This window comes from Nycticebus coucang, chromosome 15 (assembly GCF_027406575.1).
Source record: "Nycticebus coucang isolate mNycCou1 chromosome 15, mNycCou1.pri, whole genome shotgun sequence".
Lineage (NCBI taxonomy): Eukaryota > Metazoa > Chordata > Mammalia > Primates > Lorisidae > Nycticebus > Nycticebus coucang.
In genome coordinates, this window is record NC_069794.1 from 69,022,337 (window position 1) to 69,047,227 (window position 24,891).

Sequence of the window (24,891 nt, forward strand, 5' to 3'; positions counted from 1 at the left end):
CAGGTAATCTGGTTGATTTTGAAGAAAAGTCATTACATTTTTAGATCAATAACATATTTGATAAAGTGTGTTACTCTTAGGAGGTCAGCCCAAATGTATACACTCTACGTACTGACTTTCTCAGTTGTCCAAGTCAAAATAAAAATGTAGAGACAAATCTCTACATTCAGCATATTATTTGGGAAGGATTGCAGTGTGGGGCATACATGGAGACCAAAGTGGTCTTCAGTATGTCTGAAGAACAAAGAGAAGATTGGAGGTTTTATAAAAAAAAAGACAAATGTTACATAGTGTTCTTTGAGAAACCTTTTTTTTGCATTTTTTGGTCAGGGCTGGGTTTGAACCCACCACCTCCGGTATATGGGGTTGGCGGCCTACTCCTTTGAGCCACAGGTGCTCCCCATCTCTTTGGGAAACCTTATTGGCTCTAGTAAGATTCTAGGGAGCGGGTGGCGCCTGTGGCTCAGTGAGTAGGGTGCTGGCCCCATATACAGAGGGTGACAGGTTCAAACCCAGCCCCGCTGAACTGCAACCAAAAAATAGCCGGGCGTTGTAGCGGGCGCTTGTAGTCCCAGTTGCTCTGGAGGCTGAGGCAGGAGAATCGCGAAAGCCCAAGAGCTGGAGGTTGCTGTGAGTCCTGTGACATCATGGCCCTCTACTGAGGTTGGTAAAATGAGACTCTGTCTCTACAAAAAAAAAAAAAAAAAAAGATTCTAGGGAGCTAGCAAGTTTGGTGGGTGATGGCAATGGGCAAAGTAGTCTTTTTTTTTTAATATTAAATCATAGCATGTACATTAATGCGATCATGGGGCACCATACACTGGTTTTACAAACAGTTTAACACATTTTCATCACACTGGTTAACACAGCCTTCCCGGCATTTTCTTCGTTATTGTGTTAAGACAATTATATTCTACATTTACTAAGTTTTACATGTACCCTTGTAAGATGCACCGCAGGTGTAATCCCACCAATCACCCTCCCTCCGTCCATCCTCACCATTCCCTCCCCTCCCTCTCCCCCTTCCCCATATTCTTAGGTTATAATTGGGTTATAATCTTAAAGTTGCAGCAAGTTATTTCAGCAGCTATAGATAAAACTGCTCTCAGCTTACAACAGGGGATTTCAGCAGCCAGATTTGCAGGGAATCACATTCTTGGAGTAGTGTTATGTTCCTGAGTGCTCCCCCTCTAAGCTTCTTGACCCTTGGGTATGACAAGAATAATCCAGTTTGTATGGTCAACTTTTCTTTTTTTTTTTTGTAGAGACAGAGTCTCACTTTATGGCCCTCGGTAGAGTGCCATGGCCTCACACAGCTCACAGCAACCTCCAACTCCTGGGCTTAAGCGATTCTCTTGCCTCAGCCTCCCGAGCAGCTGGGACTACAGGCGCCCGCCACAACGCCCGGCCATTTTTTGGTTGCAGTTCGGCTGGGGTCAGGTTTGAACCCGCCACCCTCAGTATATGGGGCCGGTGCCCTACTGACTGAGCCACAGGCGCCGCCCTGTATGGTCAACTTTTCACTCAGTTAGTATAACCCCTGTCATCTTGGATAACCAATCTGACTTCTATAACTGTGAATTTATTTTGCCTATTCTTTTTTTTTTTTTTGGCCGGGGCTGGGTTTGAACCCGCCACGTCCGGCATATGGGACCGGCACCCTACTCCTTGAGCCACAGGCGCCGCCCTATTTTGCCTATTCTTAAACTTCATATAAATGGAAATACGTAGTGTATATTTGTGTGTCATTGTCACTCATCATTGTTTATTCATATTGTTGCTTATGGCAACTTTTTTTTTTTTTTTTATGCCTGGATGGCCATAGCTCTCAAAGCATGATAACAGTGAGAAAATATAAGTCACACTGCCAGTTTTGTCTTTAGTTATGAATGGTTGGCAAGCATTCCTTTTGTTCCAAGAAAATCTTTAGTTGCAATTAATAGAATAGTAAGCCTTTGTAAAATCCTTCAGCAATTCAACCAGGGAGCAATGGCTTAAAATAGTATCATAATTGTCTTATGTTTCTTTTAACAATTTTGTAAAGGTGGTGCTTCATAGCCTTTGTACCTATGTGCGGGACAATCTAGCAACTGTTACCTGTGACACTATTCCTGGATTCTGCTTGAGAAGATGGAGCACAAGAATTTTTTTTTTTTTTGATACAGAGCCTCAAGCTGTCACCCTGGGTACAGTGCTGTGGCATCACAGCTCACAGCAACCTCCAACTCCTGGGCTTAAGTAATTCTCTTGCCTCAGTCTCCCTCTAGCTGTGACTGCAGGCACCTGCTACAATGCCTGGCTATTTTTTTTTTTTTTTTTGGTTGCAGCCATCATTGTTGTTTGGCGGGCCTGGGGTGGATTTGAACCCGCCAGCTTAGGTGTATGTGGCTGGCGCCTTAGCCGCTTGAGCCACAGACGCCAAGCCAGAGCACAAGAATTTTGAATGTGTATCATACAGTGGAATGAAGCAACCAGGAAACAACAGTCTCTTAAAAATTCCATTAAATTCAGATTTTTTGACATTATAATATCATAACATCTGCTGTGATAGAAACTACTGTTTTCATATCTAGTTGAAATTTTTCTATCAGATATAAAAGGTTTGAAAACGGCGGCACCTGTGGCTCAAAGGAATGGGGCGCTGGCCCCATGTGCCGGAGGTGGCGGGTTCAAGCCCAGCCCTGGCCAAAAACTGCAAAAAAAAAAAAGGTTTGAAAACATCTATGCTATAGGTTTAGTTTTTAAGGTTTAGAATTCAAGTTAGAACATCTTTGAGATAAAACATACCTAAATTAGTTATTGGTCAGTGTCTCCTATATTGTACCCTTCATATCTAGCTAAAGAAAAGTACTTGCAATATTTTACAGTTTTGAAATTGGTTATTTCCTAGCACACCAGGAGGCTAATTTTCTCTTCATCTAAAAATGGTTTTCTCCCCCTCTTTTTTCTTTCCAAGCTTTTCTTACCTATTGCTGGCCAAAGGTACAAGCATACATCCTGTTCACAATTATTTAAAAATGTTTTGTTAGTTGTACTGACAAACTAGATGATAAAAATCAATAAATCAATAAATAAATACACTTTTCATAAATTACCCAGTCTATGGTATTCTGTTACAGCAACAGAAAGTGGACCAAGACAATTAAATACCAATTATACCTTAAGTGGGATCACTATAACTTGTAGTGTTTGCATAAGCTCTTCAAATAACACATTAAGAAAGTTACATCCATATGTTGAAAAAAGTTATTCAAACCAAATGTGTCCATTGGTCTGACTAGATTGTAGACATGTTTTTGTGTAGTCTGGGAGATGATGCACACTGACGTTGCCTCATGCATTGGTTAAGGGGAAACGTAGTCTTACCCAAAGAATCAAGTTTCCTTAATAGAAAAATATTTTAGAACATTTTGGAGGACAATATGCTACTTTCACTATTTTCATATTATCCTCCAAAATGATGTACCAGTTAGTATGCCCAAGAAATATTTCTTTTTTTTTTTTTTTTTTTGTAGAGACAGAGTCTCACTTTATGGCCCTCGGTAGAGTGCCGTGGCCTCACACAGCTCACAGCAACCTCCAACTCCTGGGCTTAAGCGATTCTCTTGCCTCAGCCTCCCAAGTAGCTGGGACTACAGGCGCCCGCCACAACGCCCGGCTATCCAAGAAATATTTCATGAAAGAGTTCATATTTTCCTTCCTTTTTTATTCTTTTCCAAGCCAGTATGGGGAAAATGGTATGTTTTTACTTTTGTTTTTGAGACAGTCTTACTCTGGTAGAGTGGTGTCACAACTTGGTAGAGTGGTGTCACAACTCACAGCAACCTCAAACTCTTGGGCTTAAGTGATTTTTCTTGCCTCAGCCTCCCCAAATAGCAGGGTCTACAGGTGTCTGCCACAACGCCCCGCTATTTTTTTTGTTGTAGTTGTCGTTGTTTAGCAGGCCTGGGCCAGGCTTGAACCCGCCAACCTCAGTGTATGTGGCTGGTGCCCTGCTCACTGAGCTACAGGCGCCGAGCCATGTTTTTACTATTAATTTGTTTATTCAGTGGTGCAAAGGTGAGCATATTTCAGTGTTTGGCATCTGTATTTCTTTCTCTGTTTTATCTTTTGTATGTTTTCTAGACACCTTAAGTGTGAAGCTAAACACGTTTATTTGCCTCCAAATTTACATTTTTCATTTCCCTTTGGTTACATATATTTTGCTGTATCATACTGATAAAATTAAAGTCTAGGTTGTATTTGAAAAATAGCGTAAGGCACTTCAGTGCTAGATACCCTCTTCTCTCTTCAAGGATGTGGATATAGCAGTTCTTCTACTTTCCATCCTCATCAGGCTGCAAACATACATTTATTTCTCCTGCTGTGGAAAAAAAAAAATCCCTCTTCAGCTTACTTCTCTTTGCAGCTGCTATTTCCTTCCCTTTGTAACAAATCTGGAAAGAGTTAGCAGTGCTCCCACTGTCTTCAATTTTTTACTCTTTCATCCATCCTCTGCGTTCAAGTTTTTGCCCCCTACCTCCCAACTGCTCTCAATTGAAGTTCTCTTGATCTTTGCTTTGCCAAATACAGAGGTTAGTTCTCAGCTCTTTTCACCCTATGTCTATTAACAGCATTTAACATGGCTCTTCCCTCCTTAAAACACTTTTCATCTCTTGGCTTCAAGTACACTATACCTTTTACCTCTTTTTTTTTTTTTTGTCAACCCTCAACCCCGTAGTGATCTCATCCAATGCCCAAATTTATACTTCACAACCTTGGCCTCTTCTGTGAATTCTATTCCTGTGTATCCAGTTGCCCCCATGCCTACATCTGAATGTCTGATAGACATCTTAAGATGTCCTAAATTCAACTCTTGGTCTCTCACTCCCCAAACCTGTTTTATCCCCAGTCTTCCCCATTTCAGTGGATGGCAGCTTTAATTATTCCATTGCTCAGCCAGGAAATTTTAAGGAATGAAGGGGAGGATCCTAAGTGATCTCTGGAAGTTGGTAGACAATAAAAGGTGGGAAGTAGGTTGTATAGTCTGGTCATATGAAATTCAAAATTGCTTAAATTTTATGGTGGAGGAAGAGAAAATAATCCAGAAGGAGAAAAGAAGAATAAGCACACATGTTCTACCCCCAGGCCCAATGCTTCAAGGGTATGGGCCCCATAGGAACAAGTGTTCTGGGGAGATGAATGAATTCTACAAGAAGAGGTTGAGAATAATAGGGGATTTTGCTGATGCTGGACAGTGAGTATACTGGTGTTGGGGATGCTTGGGAAATGGAGGCAGAATGGAGGCATGGGGATTAGAGTGTAAGAGATGAAGGGTGACTCAGCAACCTGGGGCTTCTTGTGGTGAGTGATATGATAGGTTTAAACAAAAAGAGATTATTCCTAGAGAATTCAAATGGTGAGGGGGTTTTGAGAATAGGGAGTTTCTGGAGGAATGAGGTGTTGGGGTGTCTGGGTGACTGAGTTACTCTACCCCTGATAGCTGCACAACATGCATCCTGTACTCTTTCTGCTCCTTAATTTTACGCTCTCTCTCTCTTTTTCTTTTTTTTTTGAGACAGAATCTTGCTCTGTCACCCTGGTTGGGGTACCGTGGCGTCATAGCGTACAGCAACCTCAAACTCCTGGGCTCAAGAGAACCTCTTTGCCTCAGCCTTCCAAGTAGCTGGGAGTATAGGTGTTGGCCAGTATGCCTAGCTAGTTTTTTCTATTTTTAGTAGAGATGACATCTCATTCTTGCTCAGGCTGGTCTCCAACTCCTGAGCTCAAGTAGTCCACTGACTCCTACCAATTTTACCCTCTAAGTGAGGCCTTCATTGTCTGCCCTGTCTACACTTGTAACGTCCTTTCCCCATGTGGCTTTTATTTTTCACATTAGCATTTATTAGTATTTAACATACTATAAAATTTACTTGTGTGTATTTTCCCAGCCAGACTGATTTATGAACTATGTACCCCGAGCTTAAAACAGTATTTGGCACGGAGTAAGAATTCAAAAAATGTTAGTTTTATGAAATCAGATATACAGCTTATATTCTCTATAATGTCTTCTTTAAGTATATCTATGTCACAGTGGCAAAGTATTACGAAGAATTTGGTTAAAGTTTGATATTTCATAGAGTGGCTCTTCTATGACATGAGTCAATGTAATTTTTTGTCAAACATTGGACACAAAGAATACTTTATAATATAAAATGTATTTTCAATTTAACGTTAGTTCTGATTTATTATTTTATTTATTTTTAATTATCATGGGTGCATAATAGTTATATATAGTATTGATAGGGTGTATGTGATATTTTGATACAGGCATACAAGGTTTAATAATCAAATCAGGGTAATTGGTATATCACCTCAAGCAGTTATTATTTTTTTGTGTTACAAACATTCTAATTCTACTATTTTTGTAATTTTAAAGTATACCCTAACTTATTGTCTAACTATAGTCTCTGTTGTATTATCAAATATTGTTCATTCTATCAGTTATCTAACTATTTTTGTGCCTATTAATCATCCCCATTCTATATCCCCTCCCCTTTGCTACCGGCTTCTGGTAACTATCATTTTACCCTCTGTCTCTATGAAATCTATTTTTTTTTTTTTTTGGTTGCTGCCACCTCCAGCATATGGGGCCATCGCCCTACTCCATTGAGCCACAGGTGCCGCCCTGAAATCTATTTTTTTTTTTTTTTGTAGAGACAGAGTCTCATGTACCGCCCTCAGGTAGAGTGCCGTGGCGTCACACGGCTCACAGCAACCTCCAACTCCTGGGCTTACGCGATTCTCTTGCCTCAGCCTCCCGAGTAGCTGGGACTACAGGCGCCCGCCACAACGCCCGGCTATTTTTTGGTTGCAGTTTGGCCGGGGCTGGGTTTGAACCCGCCACCCTCGGCATATGGGGCCGGCGCCCTACTCACTGAGCCACAGGCGCCGCCCTGAAATCTATTTTTTTAATAGTTAGCTTCCACATATGAGTGAGAACATGTGAGATTTGTCTTTCTGTGCTTGGCTTGTTTGACTTATCATATGTTATCCAATTTCATCCATGTTGTTGCAGATGGTAGGATTTCATTCTTTTTTATGACTGAATAGTATTCCATAGTATATATGCACCACATTTTCTTTATCTGTTCATCTGTTGATGTACACTTGGGTTGATTCCAAATTTTAGCTTCTGTTAGTAGTGCTGCAGTAAACACAGGAGTAGTTCTGATTTATTTTAACTTAATTTTAACAAACATTTGTCAAATTTATCCTGTCAGGCATGGTTCTAGTCAGTAGTGAATACACAGATATCTTAAGGGATCTCCTTACAGGTTGGTAGAATATGAACATGGAAGCAAAATACCATTTATAATGAGATAAATGCTAAAAGAATGATGTCACTATATTATCTCTAGGAATACAAATGAGGGGCTGCCTGGTGGGTGAGGGGTTAGAAGGGAGGCAGTGAGGAAGCAGTGGCAGGAAAAGCTGTGGGTGGTGGTAATGACTTTTGTTCTGGAACTTGGGAGAAAATGGATTACCTGGTTAGGCAAAGAAGCAGTGCCAGACCAGGGCCAGACGCAGAAAAGTGCTTAAGTGTGGGTGATATCTGACACCGATAGTAGATGTTTTTGGTGAGTTTTTTTGTTTAGTTCAATTGATCTCGCACTTGTATAAAATCATTGGTAATTGTAATAGATCAGAAGGGATCTTAGGTTTTTGATACACTCCATTTTGGTATTTTTAAGACCCCCCCCAAGCCCCATGTAGCTTAGTGCCCAGTTGCTTTACTGGTTAAAGTCTTGATATGAAATAATTAAGTAAATGTTCATGCTGTATATGATATACTGAATAAATTTTCATGATGGGTTGAAGTTTGGGTTCATTTTGGGTAGTATATTCAATAGCTTTAATATTTTTTATTGGCTATCTTTGTCTACAGGTGTTGGAAATTAGTGGCCCTTCTGTACTTTATTGTACTTTATTTAAATACAGTAGTGTCAGTAGACTAAAATGTTCCTGATGCCAGCGTCTTCTGAGTTAAGCAGTGGGCAGAACTTCTTAGCCCAGTGGATGGCCAATCCTTCTCGTGCTGGAGTCATATTAAATCGTGAATTTCCTATTTCGGAAGCAAATGAAGAAAAGAGAGCAGCTTCTACCAACTTTCCTATTAAAGCGCCACATTTTTCTAATAGCTTCAGCTTTATAACTGAAGAAGATTCACTTTATGAAGAACAGAGGTTGGAGTCTAACAGCCCTTACAAGCTACAGCCAGATAAATCTGAAACCCATATGGTTTTTCCATTAATTAAAAAGGGACCTCAAATAACAGCCTGTGAGGATACTCCTGGACACCAAGAAGAGAACAAACATGATTTCATCTCAGATCTTACAAGTGAATTCAAAGAAGTGACTTACAAAGACACACTTTTTAAAAAACTTGAACAGGTATATATATATATACAGTAGAATTTGGCCTAATATGTATTTATTTTATTTCAGGTTTCTGTTTATATAGTAAAGATCTGTTTTGGATCCTCTTGTTTCTTCCCCTTTTCTCTAAATCCCCAAAATACCAGATTTTGCCTTTTGTGTACTGTGAAACATTAAAATGTATTTTTTTGTTTGTTTGTTTGCAGTTTTTGCTGTTTTTGGCCAGGGCTGGGTTTGAACCCACCACCTCTGGTATATGGGGCCGGTGCCCTATTCCTTTGAGCCACAGACGCCACCTGTATTTAATGTTCAGGCTATAAGATAACTTTTTATCTTTAAGTTGCTATCCCAGTTTGTAAAAACTATGTTAGAAATATTTGACAAGGTGGATGTTCTGATACCCTTTTTTTTTAAGAATTAAAGGATATATATGGCCTTTTCTGTTTTCTTACTTGAGATAGTCCATATGATTTCCTTCATAAGGAATTGGATTTAAGAGTTTTAATGGCACATTTAGTTATTGATGGACCCCTCTCTGAAAGTTTTTTTTAAATTTAATTTTATTATTAAATAATAGCTGTGTACATTAATGCGATCATGGGGCACCATACACTGATTTTATAGACCATTTGACGTATTTTCATCACACTGGTTAACATAGCCTTCCTGGCATTTTCTTAGTTATTGTGTTCTCCAAACATCTTTCCAAAAGGAATGTATTAATTTGCATTCCCACCAGCAGTGTAGAAGTATTTCCTTTTCTCCATATCCACGCCAACATCCCTGGTCTTGGGATTTTGTGATATGGGCTAATCTTACTGGAGTTAGGTGATATCTCAAAGTAGTTTTGATTTGCATTTCTCTAATGAGTAAGGATGATGAAGCATTTTTTCATATGTCTGTAGGCCATGCGACTGTCTTCTTCAGAGAAGTTTCTCTTCAAGTACCTTGCCCAGCCTGCGATGGGATCACAAGTTCTTTTCTTGCTTATACGTTTGCGTTCTCTGTGGATAAACCTTTGTCGGAGACATAACCTGCAAATACCTTCTCCCATTCTGAGAGCTGTCTGCTTGCTTTACTTACTGTGTTCTTGGCTGTGCAGAAGCTTTTTAGTTTGATCAGGTCCCAGTGGTGTATTTTTGAAGCTGCTTCAATTGCCCCGGGGGTCCTCCTCATAAAATATTCACCCAGGCCAATTTCTTCAAGAGTTTTCCCTGCACTCTCTTCTAGTATTTTTATAATTTCATGTCTTAAGTTTAAATCTTTAATCCAGTGAGAGTCTATCTTAGTTAATGGTGAATGGTGTGGGTCGAGTTTCAGTCTTCTACAGAATGCCAGTCAGTTCACCCAGCACCATTGTTAAATAGGGAATCTTTTCCCCACTGAATGTTTTTAATTGGCTTGTCAAAGATCAAATAATGGTAGGTAGCTGGGTTCATGTCTTGGTTCTGTATTCTGTTCCATACATTTACCTCTCTGTTTTTGTGCCAGTACCATGCTGTTTTGATCACTATTGATTTATAGTATAGTCTGAGGTCTGGTAGCTTGATTCCTCCTGCTATTTCTGAGTAATGTCTTGGCTGTTTGAGGTTTTTTTCTGATTCCATATAAAATCAAGTATTTTTGCAAGATCTTTAAAGTATGACAGTGGAGCTTTAATAGGGATTACATTAAAATTGTATATTGCTTTGGGTAATATGGACATTTTAACAATGTTGATTCTTCCCAGTCCATGAGTATGGTATGTTTTTCCATTTGTTAACATTTTCAACTATTTCTTTTCTTAGAGTTTCATAATTCTCTTTATAGAGATCTTTTACATCCTTTGTTAGATAAACTCCAAAATATTTCATCTTCTTTGGCACTACTGTGAATGGAATAGAGTCCTTAACTGTTTTTTTCAACTTGACTATTGTTGGTATGTATAAAGGCTACTGATTTATGAATGTTGATTTTGTAACCTGAGACACTGCTGTATTCCTTGATCACTTCTAAGAGTTTTGTAGTAGCATCCCTGGTGTTTTCCAGATACACAATCATATCATCTGCAAAGAGTGTCAGTTTGATCTCTTCTGACCTACATGGATACCCTTGATCGCCTTTTCTTCCCTAATTGTAGTGGCTAAAACTTCCATTACAATGTTAAAGAGCATGGGGGACAATGGGCAACCTTGTCTGGTTCCTGATCTGAGTGGAAATGATTTCAATTTAACTCCATTCAATAGGATATTGGCTGTGGGTTTGCTGTAGATGGCCTCTATCAGTTTAAGAAATGTCCCTTCTAGGGCGGCGCCTGTAGCTCAGAGGAGTAGGGCGCTGGTCCCATATGCCAGAGGTGGTGGGTTCAAGCCCAGCCCTGGCCAAAAACTGCAAAAAAAAAAAAAAAAAAAGAACAAGAAATGTCCCTTCTATACCAATTTTCTTAAGTGTTCTGATCATGAAGGGATGCTGGATATTATCAAAAGCTTTTTCTGCATCAGTTGAGAGAATCATATGGTCTTTGTTTTTTAATTTGTTTATGTGCTGAATTATATTTATACATTTATGGATATTGAACCAGCCTTGAGACCCTGGGAAAAAACCACCTTGGTCATGAGGTATAATTTGTTTGATGTGTTGCTGGATTCTGTTTGTTAGGATCTTGTTGAATATTTTTGCATTTATATTCATTAGTGATATTGGTCTATAATTTTCTTTTCTTGTTGGTTCTTTTCCTGGTTTGGGGATCAGGGTGATGTTTGCTTCATAGAACAAGTTGGGTAGTCTTCCTTCTTTTTCTGTATTTTGGAACAGGTTGAGTAATATAGGTACTAGTTCCTCTTTAAAGGTTTGGTAGAATTCTGACATGAAGCCATCTGGTCCTGGGCTTTTCTTTTTAGGGAGATTTTGTATGGTTGATGCTATTTCAGAACTTGATATAGACCTGTTCAACATTTCCACTTGATTCTGGCTAAGTCTTGGAAGGTGACTTGCTTTCAAGTATTGGTCAGTTTCCTTCAGATTTTCATATTTCTGAGAATAAAGTTTCTTGTAATATTCATTAAGGATTTTTTTTAATTTCTGAGGAGTCTGTCATTTTGTCTTTGTCATTTCTGATTGATGAAATTAGAGATTTTACTGTTTTTCCTGGTTAGGTTAGCCAGAGGTTTATGTCTTTTGTTGACCTTTTAAAAAAACCAACTTTTTGATTGATTGATCTGTTGTTAATTCTTTTGTTTTCAATTTCATTTAATTCTGCTCTAATTTTGGTTATTTCTTCTACTGGGTTTAGGGTTGGAATATTCTTCCTTTTCTAGTTGCTTGAGATATCCCATTAAATTGTTAACTTCCTCTCTTTCCATTCTCTTGAGGAAGGCTTGCAGTGCTATAAATTTCCCTCTTAGGACTGCCTTTGTGGTATCCCAGAGGTTCTGATAATTTGTGTCTTCATTGTCGTTTTGTTCCAAAAAAATTGGCAGTTTCCTTCTTAATTTCATCTATGACCCAGGTATCATTTAGCATAAGGTTATTTAACTTCCATGTTTTTGTATGAGTATGCAGATTACTGTTGTTACTGAGTTCAACTTTTATTCCATGGTGGTCTGAGAAGATGCAAGGAACAATTTCTATTCCTTTAGCTTTACTGAGGTTAGACTTGTGACCTAAGATGTGATCGATTTTGGAGTTATGTTCCGTGGGCTGATGAGAATTATGTGTATTCAGTTTTGTTGGGATGAAATGTTCTGTAGATGTCTGCTAAATCCAAATGTTGGATGGTTAGGTTTAAATCTAAAATGTCTTTGCTCAGCTTCTTATTGGAGGATCTATCCAACACTGTCAAAGGAGTGTTAAAATCTTCGACTATTATGGAGCTGGAGGTAATCAAGATGTTCATGTCTGTTGAGTTTCTCCTGTTAATTGAGGCACATTCTGGTTGGGTGCATAGATATTAATAATTGAAATCTCATCATATTGAGTATTACCCTTAACAAATATGAAGTGACCATTCTTATCCTTCCTTACTTTTGTTGGTTTAAAGCCTATTGTATCTGCAAATAGAATTGCAACACCTGCTTTTTTCTGATTACTATTTGCCTGACATATGGACAACCATCCTTTCACCCTGAGTCTATATTTATCTTTTAAGGTAAGATGTGATTCTTGTATGCGCAAGTATCTGGCCTGAGTTTTTGTATCCAGTCAGCCAACCTGTGCCTCTTTAGAGGACAGTTTAAGTCGTTCACATTAATGGAGAATATTGATAAGTCTGGTGCTGGTCATTATGGAGGATAGGTCTGAGAATATTCTGAAGAGCTGGTTTGGTTATGGCAAATTTCTTCAACATATGAGTGTCATTAAAGTATTTAATTTCTCCCTCATAAATGAAACTCAGTTTAGCTAGATACAGGATCTGGGCTTGAAAGTTATTTTGTTTTAGGAGATTAAAAGTCGCTGACCACCCTCTTCTGGCTTGAAAAGTTTCAGCGGAGAGATCTGCAGTCATTCTAATATTCTTCCCTTTGTAGGTAATGGTTTTCTTTCTTCTGGGTTCTTTCAGAATTTTCTCCTTCATATTAACTTTAGTGAAGTTAATTATGATGTATCTGAGGGATTCTTATTCGGATTGAGTCGTGCTGGGGTTCTGAAACTGTCTGCTATCTGAATTTCAGAATCTCTTGGCATGTCTGGAAAATTCTCTTTCATAATTTCATGGAGAAGGGCCTCTGTGCCTTGCAAAGCCAGTTCATCGCTTTCAGGGATTCCAATGAGGTGGATATTAGCCTTCTTCAAATTATCCCAGAGCTCTCTGAGAGAATGATCCATTTTTGCTCTCCATTTTTCTTTTTCTTTGAGAGTTTGTGAGTGTTGAAAAGCTTTGTCTTTAATGTCAGAAATCCTTTCTTCTGCTTGCTCCACTCTTTTTCTGAGGGATTCAGATCTTTGAGGACTGCAAATTCTTGCTTCAATGTGTCAAAATCTTTGGGGGTTTTGTCTTTAAATTTGTTGAATTCTTGAGACAGCTTTTGAATTTCTCCTTGAATTTCTGTTTTTTTTTTTTTTTTTTGTTGTTGTTGTTTTTTTTTTTGTAGAGACAGAGTCTCACTGTACCGCCCTTGGGTAGAGTGCCGTGGCGTCACACGGCTCACAGCAACCTCTAACTCTTGGGCTTACGCGATTCTCTTGCCTCAGCCTCCCGAGCAGCTGGGACTACAGGCGCACGCCACAACGCCTGGCTATTTTTCTGTTGCAGTTTGGCCGGGGCTGGGTCTGAACCCGCCACCCTCGGCATATGGGACGGGCGCCCTACTCACTGAGCCACAGGCGCCGCCCTCTTCTTGAATTTCTAATTCCAACTTTTGAATTGCTCCTCGAATTTCTAATTCCAAATTTTCCTCCATTCTATTAATCTTGTTTGCAATCCAAATTCTGAATTCGATTTCTGACATCTTGGCCATCTGTTTATGAATGGGATCTTCTGTTACATCTGCCATATCTTTCCTTTGGGGGATTGATCTACTCTGGTTATTCATGTTACCAGAGTTTTTCGGCTGATTCCACCCCATGATTATTTTACACTGTTTGACTTTTCCCCTGGAGCTTTGCCAAGGACCCGTACAGTGCTATAGCCTGATAAACTGGGGACCTGTTTGGTGTGGTGGGTCTAAGTGGCTCTGTCTTGTTTTTAGCTGGTCTCTGTCCAACCCTAGTGAAACAGTTACTCTGGGTTGAAGTCTCATCTTTGTATCCTTGGGATCTCAGCTCACCTCAGCAGGGTTGATGTGTGTTCTTCAATCTTCTCTCTTGGCGCAGCTCTAATCCTCCCGGTTACTTGCTAAATTTCTGTCCTTTAACTCTCCTTCTGGAATGGAGCCTCTGTGGAAAGCTGGCTTCAGTCAGCCATCTTGTCTCCACTCCCCGCTCCATCTCTGATAGTTTTTATCAGGGAATATATGATGAAATGGGAGGGATTAAGATAAATGTAAGAGACATGAGAAATGTAAAATTGGTTTAATAAAGTTAATATTATATTTAAAAAGCTTAAGGAAATACAGCAGAAGAAGCAGAAACAACTGAAGAAGCAACAGTTAGAGCAACTGCAAAGATTTATGGAAGAACAAGAGAAACTACTCACCATGGTGTCTGGGCATCACACACTTCCAGGTATGCTTGGCTTACACAGGGATTCTGTACCTTTTTTTTTTTTTTTTTTTTGTAGAGACAGAGTTTCACTTTATTGCCCTCGGTAGAGTGCCATGGCGTCGCACAGCTTACAGCAAGCTCCAACTCCTGGGCTTAGGCAATTCTGTTGCCTCAGCCTCCCGAGTAGCTGGGACTACAGGCGCCCGCCACAACGCCCGGCTAAAGGGATTCTGTACCTTGAGAGACAGTTATGCATATTTCTTACCTTTAGAAAGGTAACTTCTGATTATTTCCGTCATTCTTTTAGCATATGTTATAAACTCCAATTTCTTTCTTTTTTTTTTTTTGAGACACAGCCTCAAGCTGTCACCCTGAGTAGAGTGCTGTGGCATCACAGCTCATAGCAGTCTCCACCTCCTGGGCTCAAGTGAGTCTCCTGCCTCTGCCTCCCAAGTAGCTGGGACTACAGGTGCCTGCCACAGCGTCCAGCTATTGTTTGGTTGCAGACATCATTGTTTGGTGGGTCTGGGCTGGATTCGAACCCACCAGCTCAGGTGTATGTGGCTGGGGCCTTAGCCGCTTGAGCCAGAGGCGCCGAGCCTTAAACTCCAATTTCTTTAGAGGCCAGTCAAGTGAAATGGTGGTGGTGTAATATAACTAGGACCGGTAAGAGCTGTGGCGTTCAGAAGTGTGCCTTTCCTGCTTAAAGGCATTCATGTTTGTTTGTTTAAAAATAAAAAGGCTTAGTGGAAGGAAAGCCAAATTTGACTGACATCTATTTATATCCACCCCCTGCCTGATGAATGAAATCTGTTTGGTATCATAAAAGTAAATACTATGTGTAGGAGTCACTCTGCTCAGCTGAAGAACCATATCCAACATATATTCTGTGGAAGTAGGTGACAGAATTCTGTTGTATGCTATATCAATTAACAGAAAACATCATGTACTAACCAGGGAAAAAACTGTTGAAATGTAATCTGTGGCAGTGGTTTGAAAACTTTTTGACCACACGGCATAGTAATGAAACGTTTAAAATCATGAGTTATGATAACAAATTTTATGTTCAATCTTTATTGGTATTGTTGGCATATAGTAACAATATTATTTATTTTGTTTAATTCTGTGTCATTTTAAAAATATGCCAGTCATGCCTGGTAACATCTGATAATAAAATTACTAATGGATTCTGTCCCACAGTTTGAATTTGAAAGTAAGCTAGAGCAATATGTTTGTTTTTTGGTACTACCTTTTTTTTTTTAGACAGAGTCTCACTTTGTCACCCTTGGTAGAGCACTGTAGTGTCATAGCTCACAGCAACCTCCAACTCTTGGGCTCACGTGATTCTCTTGCCTCAGCCTCCCAAGTAGCTGGGACTATAGTCGCTCGCCACAATGCCCAGTTATTTTTAGAGATCAGGTCTCACTCTTGGTCAGGCTAGTCTGAGACCTGTGAACTCAGGGCAGTGCACCCACCTCAGCTTCCCAGAGTGCTAGGATTACAGGTGTGAGCCACTTTTAAGAGACACATTTACTGATTCAAGACAGTGCTATTCTATTCAGAGATTGTGTTGGGCATTGAGAATACAAAGAAGAAAAGTCACTGGCAAATGAGTGTAAAGATTGTGGCTAGGTGCAGAGGCGGGGTGGGTGGTGGTCATAAGAAATTGCAAGGGAAGAATGGCTTAGGAAATTTGGGTGTTTATCTTGCAGAATATAGAGAACATGTAGTGTGTTAAACCATTTAAATCTTAAAATAATTGAATGGTTTGAGGTTACCTTGTGGAATACATAAAAAGAATAATCAAGATACTTAAATACCAGCAATGATATTTAAGGTATAACCAGCACTGTGGTGAAGTGACAGGGAAGCAGATATCAAAGTATTAATATAAGAACTAGCCCTATTCAGTCATGGAGCAGTTTGCTTTGGGAGGGTGGTTTTCATCATTTTGGTCTCAGGGCCCAAAGCACTCTTAAATTATTGAGAGCCCCAAAGAACTTTTGGTATGTGGCTATATTTGTTAATAATTTACTGTACTAGAAATTAAAACATTGAAATACTAGTTCACTTAAAATAATAAACCAATTACATGTTGTCATAAGCTACATTTTTAATTAAAACATCTTTTCTAAAACAAAAACGTCAGTTGAGAAAAATGGCATTATATTTGAAAGTCTCTAACTCCTGGCTTAAAAGAACTTAGCTGATTCTCATATCTACTTTTGCATTCAGTCTCTTGAAGTTTTGGTATATGAAAAAATTTAAGCTTCACGTAGATATATATATATACATATATGTATATACACACACACATATAATTGGAAAAAAGTATTTTATTTTTATTTTTTAAAATTTATTTGATTTTATTTATTTACTTTTTGGGACAGAGTCTCACTCTGTCACCCTGGGTAGAGTGCTATGGCATCATCATAGCTTATAGCAACTTCAAACTCTTGGGCACAAGAGATTCTTTTGCCTCAGCCTTCTAAGTAGCTGGGACTATAGGTGCCCTCCACAACTCCCAGCTAATTTTGTTTTATTTTTAGTAGAGATGGGGTGCTGTTCTTGCTCAGGCTGGTCTTGAACTCCTGAGTTCAGGCTTTGTACACATCTTAGCCTCCCTGAGTGCTCAGATTATAGGCGTGAGCCAGCACGCCTGGCTGAGAAGAGTATTTTAATAGCCTTTTCAGTACTTATGGCTATTCTTTTTTGATACTGTACCTTAACAAGTAGTTATTTCTTAGCAGTTATGGAATCTGAAACTGTATTTATGAACTTTTAGTATGTACTCTAATTACATTAAATATACTTAATAGATAATATAATTACTAAATTAAAATACAGTATTAAATACAGGGTGCCCATAAAATTCGTGTGCAACACGAACACGAATTTTATGGCCACTGTGTATGTTTGATATCTTGACATTTTGAATGGATTTTTTTTTTTCTTTTTGAGACAGACTCTCAGTCTGTTGCCCAGGTTAGAGTGCCATGTCATCACAGCTCATAAAACCTCAACTCCGGGGCTCAAGCGATCCTCTTGCTTCAGCTACCCAAGTTGCTGCAACTACACATACATGCCACAACACCCACGTAGTTTTTCTATTTTTAGTAGAGACAGGGTCTCACTCTTGCTCAGGCTAGTCTGGAACTCCTGAGCTCAAGGGATCCTCCTGCCTTGGTTTGTCAAAGTGCTAGGATTATAGGTGTGAGCCACTGTGCCTAGCCTTGAATTGATTTTTTTGATACCATTTTCTAATACTTTGGTCATTTGGAAAATATTAGTTCATGAGTTATATGTAGGTCTTGAAAATCTTGACATACAGATATTTCATCATACAGTATCACAAATTATACTCAATATCACTACCAATCACATCTTTAAAACATTGTTGAGCTCTCAAGCTCATGGTGGGGGACAAAATTTAAATTTTTTAAAATTTTTTTTTTTTTTTTTTTTTTTTTGTAGAGACAGAGTCTCACTTTATGGCCCTCGGTAGAGTGCCGTGGCCTCACACAGCTCACAGCAACCTCCAACTCCTGGGCTTAAGCGATTCTCTTGCCTCAGCCTCCCGAGTAGCTGGGACTACAGGCACTCGCCACAACGCCCGGCTATTTAAATTTTTTAAAATTTTTATTTGAAAGTTCAAATTTTATTATTGGCAACAAATACTTGGAATCATTTTATTTGAAGTGATTGGCTCACTTGTTTTCTTTTTAAGAATATGTCTGCCAAATACTCAGATTTAAATAATCATAATTGGGCCTGGTGCTGTGGCTCACGTCTATAATGCTAGCTAGTATGCTGGGTGGCTGAGGCAGGTGTATTGCTTTAGCTCTGGAGTTCGAGACCAGCCTGAGCTAAGAGTGAGATCCCGCCCCTACAAAAAACAGAAAAACAGTTAGTGGGAGGATTGTGGTGGGCACCTGTAGTCCTAGTTACTCAGGAAGCTGAGGCAAGAGGATTGCTTCAACCCAAAGAGTTTGAGGTTGTTGTGAGCTATGATGACGCCACAGTACTCTATCCAGGGCAACAGAGTGAGACACTTTCAACAAACAAACAAACAAACAAAACCCCAAAAGAAGTGGCTAGTTTTGCTTGCCGTTAATAACAAAGCCACATCTTGATCTGCAACAGAAGCTAATTGTACTTCCCATTTTGTCTCATAGAATGTGCTCAGTGGTCGAGGTTTAATAAAATTGACTTTTGCTACTTTATTACAACATTGTTAAGTAAAACTTGTTTTTTTTTGAACTATGCATTTATGGTGGTGACAAATATGGTGACTTCTAGGACTCGTTGTTGCTGGGTGTTGCTGTCCAGCTTTGAGCAAAGGCTCCAGCAATTTTTCATTTTGCTTTTGCATCATCAGTATATATTCTCTGAAAATAATTTTGTCCTGGTGGATGCCCTGTAAAAGTCTTGGAGACCTGCAAGGGAATAGAGACCACACTTTGAAAACGGTGCTTCATCAAAGACCTCTTCAGGCTGAAGTGGGACGACTGCTGGTCAAAAATATTTACATGGGGGGCTTGGCGCCTGTAGCACAGTGGTGCCAGCCACATACACTGAGGCTGGTGGATTTGAAACTGGGTTGGGACAGCTATACAACAATGACAACTGCAACAAAAAAATAGCTGGGCATTGTGGCAGTTGCCTGTAGTCCTAGCTACTTGAGAGGCTGAGGCAAGAGAATTGCTTCAACCCAAGAGTTTGAGGTTGCTGTGAGCTGTGACGCCATGGCACTCTACCGAGGGTGACAGAGACTCTGTCTCATAAAAAAAATATATATATTTATATATAAATATATATATATTTACGACTCGGTGCCTGTGGCTCAAGGGGCTAAGGCGTCAGCCACATACACCTGAGCTGGTGGGTTTGAATCCAGCCTGGGCCCGCCAAACAACAGTGACGGCTGCAACCAAAAAATAGCCAGGAGTTGTAGCAGGCGCCTATAGTCCCAGCTACTTGGGAGGCGGAGACAAGAGAATTACTTGAGCCCAGGAGTTGGAAGTTGCTGTGAGCTATGATGGCACAGCACTCTACCCAGGGTGACAGCTTGAGGCTCTGTCTCAAAAAAAAAAACAACAACGAAAAATACACACACACACACACACACACAAGAGAAAAAGATACAAATTTAATTTAATGTGTATACAAGGAAGGCTTCAGAATGAAAACTTCAACAAGTGAGAATAACAAGCTCTGTCTATATTCACATGTGCTTTGTAGATAGGAAATAAAGAACTGCTTTGCAGATAGGAGATTAAGAATATGTATATTTAGGCGGCGCCTGTGGCTCAAAGGGGTAGGTCGTTGGCCCCATATGCCGGAGGTGGAGGGTTCAAGTCCAGCCCTGGCCAAAAAAAAAAAAAAAAGAATATATATATTTACATGGGGGAGGGTGTTGCTGTGAAGGGATGTTGAAGCTGATGTTCAATGAGGGCTTGCCTCATTTTCTCATTTTACTTGTAGGCTTGGGCGAGTTAGATGAATGACAGGTGGCAATGGCTATTGTGTAAATTAACTTCCCATTGAGTCTTCACTTCTAAATTTAGGTGAGACAATTCAGTAGAGTTGAGGTCTGGCATCAGGGCTCCCAGCAGCACAGCAGCCCTCTAAATAGTGTTGTTTAGAGATGAAAAGAAGGAGTACCTTTTCTCTTCATTAGTTATTTCAAAGGCAGAGACTTAGAAAGTAATACAGGAAACTTAGAAACTAAAGAAAAGTATAAACAGGAAATATCCATAATTTCACCACCAGATGATACTAAAATGTTAAGGGTAGAGGAAAGAGTAGTTATTGGTTATTAGAAAACAACTCAGATCATTCACATAATGATCTGCATTGGTGCTTCATGTCTAACACAATCGACACCTGCATGTTCTTACAGATGGAATAAGAATGAACTGCAGAGTTAGGTGGTGTTGCAGCTCTGCTGGGCCCATGCTGTCTGCATGAAAAAGTATAGTTTAAATATATTCTTGCTTAAAATTATATGAAGTTCACTTTGGAATTTGAAAGTTTCATGATTTTGTTAGTTTCCTAATGAGGAGAAAAAAATATATATGTTTAGAAACAGTCTCACTTTATTGCTCACGGTACAGTGCTGTGGCGTCATAGCTCACAGCAACCTCCAGCTTTTGGGCTTAGGCGATTTTCTTGCCTCAGCCTCCTGAGTAGCTGGGACTACAGGCGCCCACCACAACGCTTGGCTATTTTTTTGTTGCAGTTCGGCCGGGGCCAGGTTTGAACCTGCCACTCTCCATATATGGGGCTGGCGCCCTACTCACTGAGCCACAGGCGCCGCCTGAGAAAAAATTATTTTTATCATTGTGGGGTTGGGCAGAGAAGAGAAAATGTAGAAGGACATCATCAGCTTGTTGATTTTCTTAATTGTAAGGTTTGACTTTATTGCCTGATGATCAGAAGCACAGATCTCCAGGAAATTCAGCTGCAGGGGAGAGAGCCATGCCCTTCTCACCATTGCATGTCTGCCGGAATCAAACTCAAGAAAAAACACAATCTTTAAACATTTTATCTGACAAACAAAACAATTTCTGTAGAACTACTCATCAAGATTTTGTCTTAACTTCAAAATGTGCACAGTCTCAAGAAGCACTTAAGAAAAAAAATGATTTGAAGGAGGAAAACCATAACTGTCCTAAAGGTGAGCTACTTTCTTCTATACTTGACTAACAGTGTTACCAAGTTGTCCTAAGACAAGAGAAGGCCTTCCTGTGGTGTGTGTTTTTTTTTTTTAGAGACAGAGTCTCACTTTATTGCCCTCAGTAGAGTGCCGTGGCCTCACACAGCTCACAGCAACCTCCAACTCCAGGGCTTAAGCGATTCTCTTGCCTCAGCCTCCCGAGTAGGTGGGACTACAGGCGCCCGCCACAACACCCGGCTATTTTTTGGTTGCAGTTTGGCCGGGGCCGGATTTGAACCCGTCACCCTCGGTATATGGGGCCGGTGCCTTACCGACTGAGCCACAGGCGCCGCCCTCTGTGGTGTGTTTTTTTTTTTTTTTTTTTAATTTGGCCGGGGCTGGGTTTGAACCCGCCACCTCCGGCATATGGGACCGGCGCCCTACCCGCTGAGCCACAGGCGCCGCCCTGTGGTGTGTTTTTTATTTTATGTTATTTATTATTATTATTATTTTTTTTTTTTTTCTTTTCTGGATACAGGTTCTTGCTATGTTGCCCAGGCTGGACTCGAACTCCTGCCTTCAAGCAGGACATCCTCCTGCTTCAGCTTCCCAAGTGGCTGGGACTACCGGTGCTTACCACTGTGCCCAGCTCTTCCTGCATTTGGGGGTTTTTTTGTGTGTGCCCTACAGCTTTAATTATGAGATCCCATATGCTATACAGCTGCTGAATTTGGCCTGGACTCAGAGCTGGGCTAGGATTTGACTTTGTAAGAGTAATTGCTATGCTCATGTTAACTTCAAACTTTGTATGGTAGCACGAAAGGGTCTTCAGAAAGGAATACAGCAAATTCTGCATGTATCATTTTTCTTGGAGAGCTTAAAATAGCTTGAGGCTAATTTAAAAATGTGTGTGGTGTGGCTGTTAGAAGATGTGAAATATGAGAAATAGGTTGGTGATAGGAGTTGCTACTAATAAAAGAAATTCCCTCTAACCTAGACACTCGGATTGTGTTCCCTGTTCTTCTATATTCTTAGCATACAGGATGTTCCTGCCAGAGAACAGGTGCTCAGAGTTTGATGCTATAAATAAACTCCATGGAGGTCTCTCAGCATTTTTGGTATATTTTTTTCTAGTCTTTTTTTTTTTAAGTCTTATTTCTGCCTTATTCTTCTACCTCCTCCCCTTTTTTCATTGCTGAAAGCATAAAATTTTGTCTAATACTGTTGTGTCCTTTTCCTACTCAACATGACAATTCTTTTTTTTTTTTTTGTAGAGACAGAGTTTCAATCTATTGCCCTCGGTAGAGTGCCGTGTCGTCACACAGCTCACAGCAACCTCCAATTCCTGGGCTGAGGCGATTCTCCTGCCTCAGCCTCCCGAGTAGCTGGGACTACAGGTGCCCACCACAACGCTCGGCTATTTTTTTGTTGCAGTTTGGCCGGGGCTGGGTTTGAACCCGCCACCCTCAGTATATGGGGCCGGCGCCCTGCTCACTGAGCCACAGGCGCCACCCAACATGACAATTCTTATTAGCATGTGCTGTAGTCTTCATAACCATAATTTTAGTGTTTGTCTTTTTTTTTTTTTTTTTTTTGAAGACAGAGCCTCAAGCTATAGCCCTGGGTAGAGTGCCGTGATGTCATAGCAACGTCTAACTCCTGGATGTAAGCGATTCTCTTGCCTCAGCCTCCCAAGTAGCTGGGACTACAGGTGCCTGCCACTGTGCCCGGCTATTCTTTGGTTATAGTTGTCACTGTTTGGCAGGCCCAGGCTGGATTTAAACCCGCCATCTTTGGTGTATGTGGCTGGTGCCTTAGCTGCCTGAGCTATAGGTGCTACCAGTGTTTGTCATTATTATGTTAGTCTTGAAACAATATATTAGTATTTTATGTTCTTTGTAGTAGGACAGGATGGTCTTTAGTATTTTTGAAATTTAATTTAGTTTTTAATTTTATGGTGTTTTCATGAATGTGCTTTTTTCTTTCTTTCTTTTTTTTTTTTTTTTTGAGACAGTCTCACTCTGCCACTCCGGTTAGAGTGCCATGGCATAATACCTCCTAGTAACTCCAAACTCTTGGGCTTGAGCAATCTTGCTTAGGCTGGTGTCAAACTTCTAAACTCAAGCAGTCCACCCACCTTGGCCTCCTAAAGTGCTAGGATTACAGGCGTGAGCTCCTGCACCCAGCCTGAATGTACTCTTTCCTGTTAAATTACAGGAAAATAAAATAGTATAACTAAAGGTTTTTATACTTACTATTTAGCATTGGACACCTGTGTGTATAATTTCTTATTCCTAATTTAGAGTTAATTCTTTGGTATGAAACACTTAAATGCCTTTTTCTTTTTTATATATAATTGACTTTCTTAACTTTATTTTAGAAAATTTTAAATATCTTGATTGCAATGTTTTCTAATATACCTACTACTTAGATTCAGAGGTTTATATTTTGCTATATTTACTTTTTCTTTTTTTTAACAGACTGACAAATGCAGTCTCTTTTTTGTGCGTGTGTGTGTCTGTGTGTGTGTGTGTGTGTGTGTGTGTGGTTTTTGGCCGAGGCTGGGTTTGAACCCACCACCTCCAGCATATGGGACTGGCGCCCTATCCCTTTGAGCCACAGGCGCCACCCTATATTTACTTTTTCAATGTATGTGTATATATATAATCTGTATTTGTATCTGTATAATTTGTAAGCCATTTCACTGAAAGTAACATGCAGGCGTATTACTCATTTCAGTTATTTCAATATGCATCAAGTAAAAATTAAGGCATTCATCTTTGTAACCACAATGCGATTGTTATACCTAAGGAAATTAATAATTCAAGTCCATTTTAGAATTCTTCGTATAATTCCAAGAATGTTTGTTTTTTTTGTTGTTGTTAAGCAGGACGGGACCTGTGCTCTAAGCACTGAGCTGTGGGTGCCCAGCTCCAAGATTGTTTTTAAAAGATGTTTTTTTTTAAAAAACCAGAATCCAATAAACTTCATGCATATCTGGACAAATTCATGCTTTATGCTTGGTTACCTCTTTAATCTTTTTTTACACTAGAAAAGTCCACACCTTTCTTTTTCTTTTCATTACACTAAAAGAATGTGAAATGTCTTAACTGGGTTTGGCAATTCTTCGTCATATTAAAGAAATCCTTGAGTGTTCCCAAATTTTTCACATGCGTTACTTTTATTTTTTATTATTTTTTAAAATTTCAGAATATTAGGGGGTACACATATTTTGTTTACATACTTTGTTTTCTGTACAGATTAAGTAAAAGTTCTGCGTGTGCCCTTGATGCAGATAGTGGGTGCTATTTACCCATCCCTCTTCCCCCCTGCATCCCATCACTTTATTTTTTTTGAGACAGAGTCTAACTATATCTCTCTCAGTAGAGTGCTGTAGTGTCACAGCTCACAGTAACCTCCAACACTTGGGCTTAAGCGATTCTTTTGCCTCAGCCTCTCAAGTAGGTAGGACTACAGGTGACTGCCACAGTGTCTGGCTATTTTTTGGTTGTAGTTGTCATTGTTGTTTGACAGGCCTGGGCTGGTTTGAACCTGCTAGCTCTGGTGTATGTGGCTGGTGCTCTAGCTGCTGAGCTATAGGCGCTGAGCCCATATCATTACTTTAAATTAAATTCTTTTTAGCGCGGTAACTTGTAAAATTGTCATGTTTTAAAATTTTAATGTTTTTCTATTTT

General features: G+C 39.8%; 1 protein-coding gene across 6 annotated transcripts in view; it reads left to right on the forward strand.

Annotated features, from left to right (window-relative positions):
• CENPJ (centromere protein J) overlaps positions 1–24,891 on the forward strand; it is a 74,373-nt gene that overhangs the window by 1,563 nt on the left and 47,919 nt on the right. For all 6 annotated transcript variants that reach the window (XR_008374639.1, XM_053563791.1, XM_053563790.1 and 3 more), the window contains exons 2-4: positions 7,928–8,433; positions 14,436–14,559; positions 20,951–21,217. Coding sequence is in view for 5 of the 6 variants with exons in the window: in XM_053563791.1 (XP_053419766.1) it covers positions 7,999–8,433; positions 14,436–14,559; positions 20,951–21,217 (826 nt within the window). In the remaining variant the exon portion in view is untranslated. The remainder of the gene's footprint in view (positions 1–7,927; positions 8,434–14,435; positions 14,560–20,950; positions 21,218–24,891) is intronic.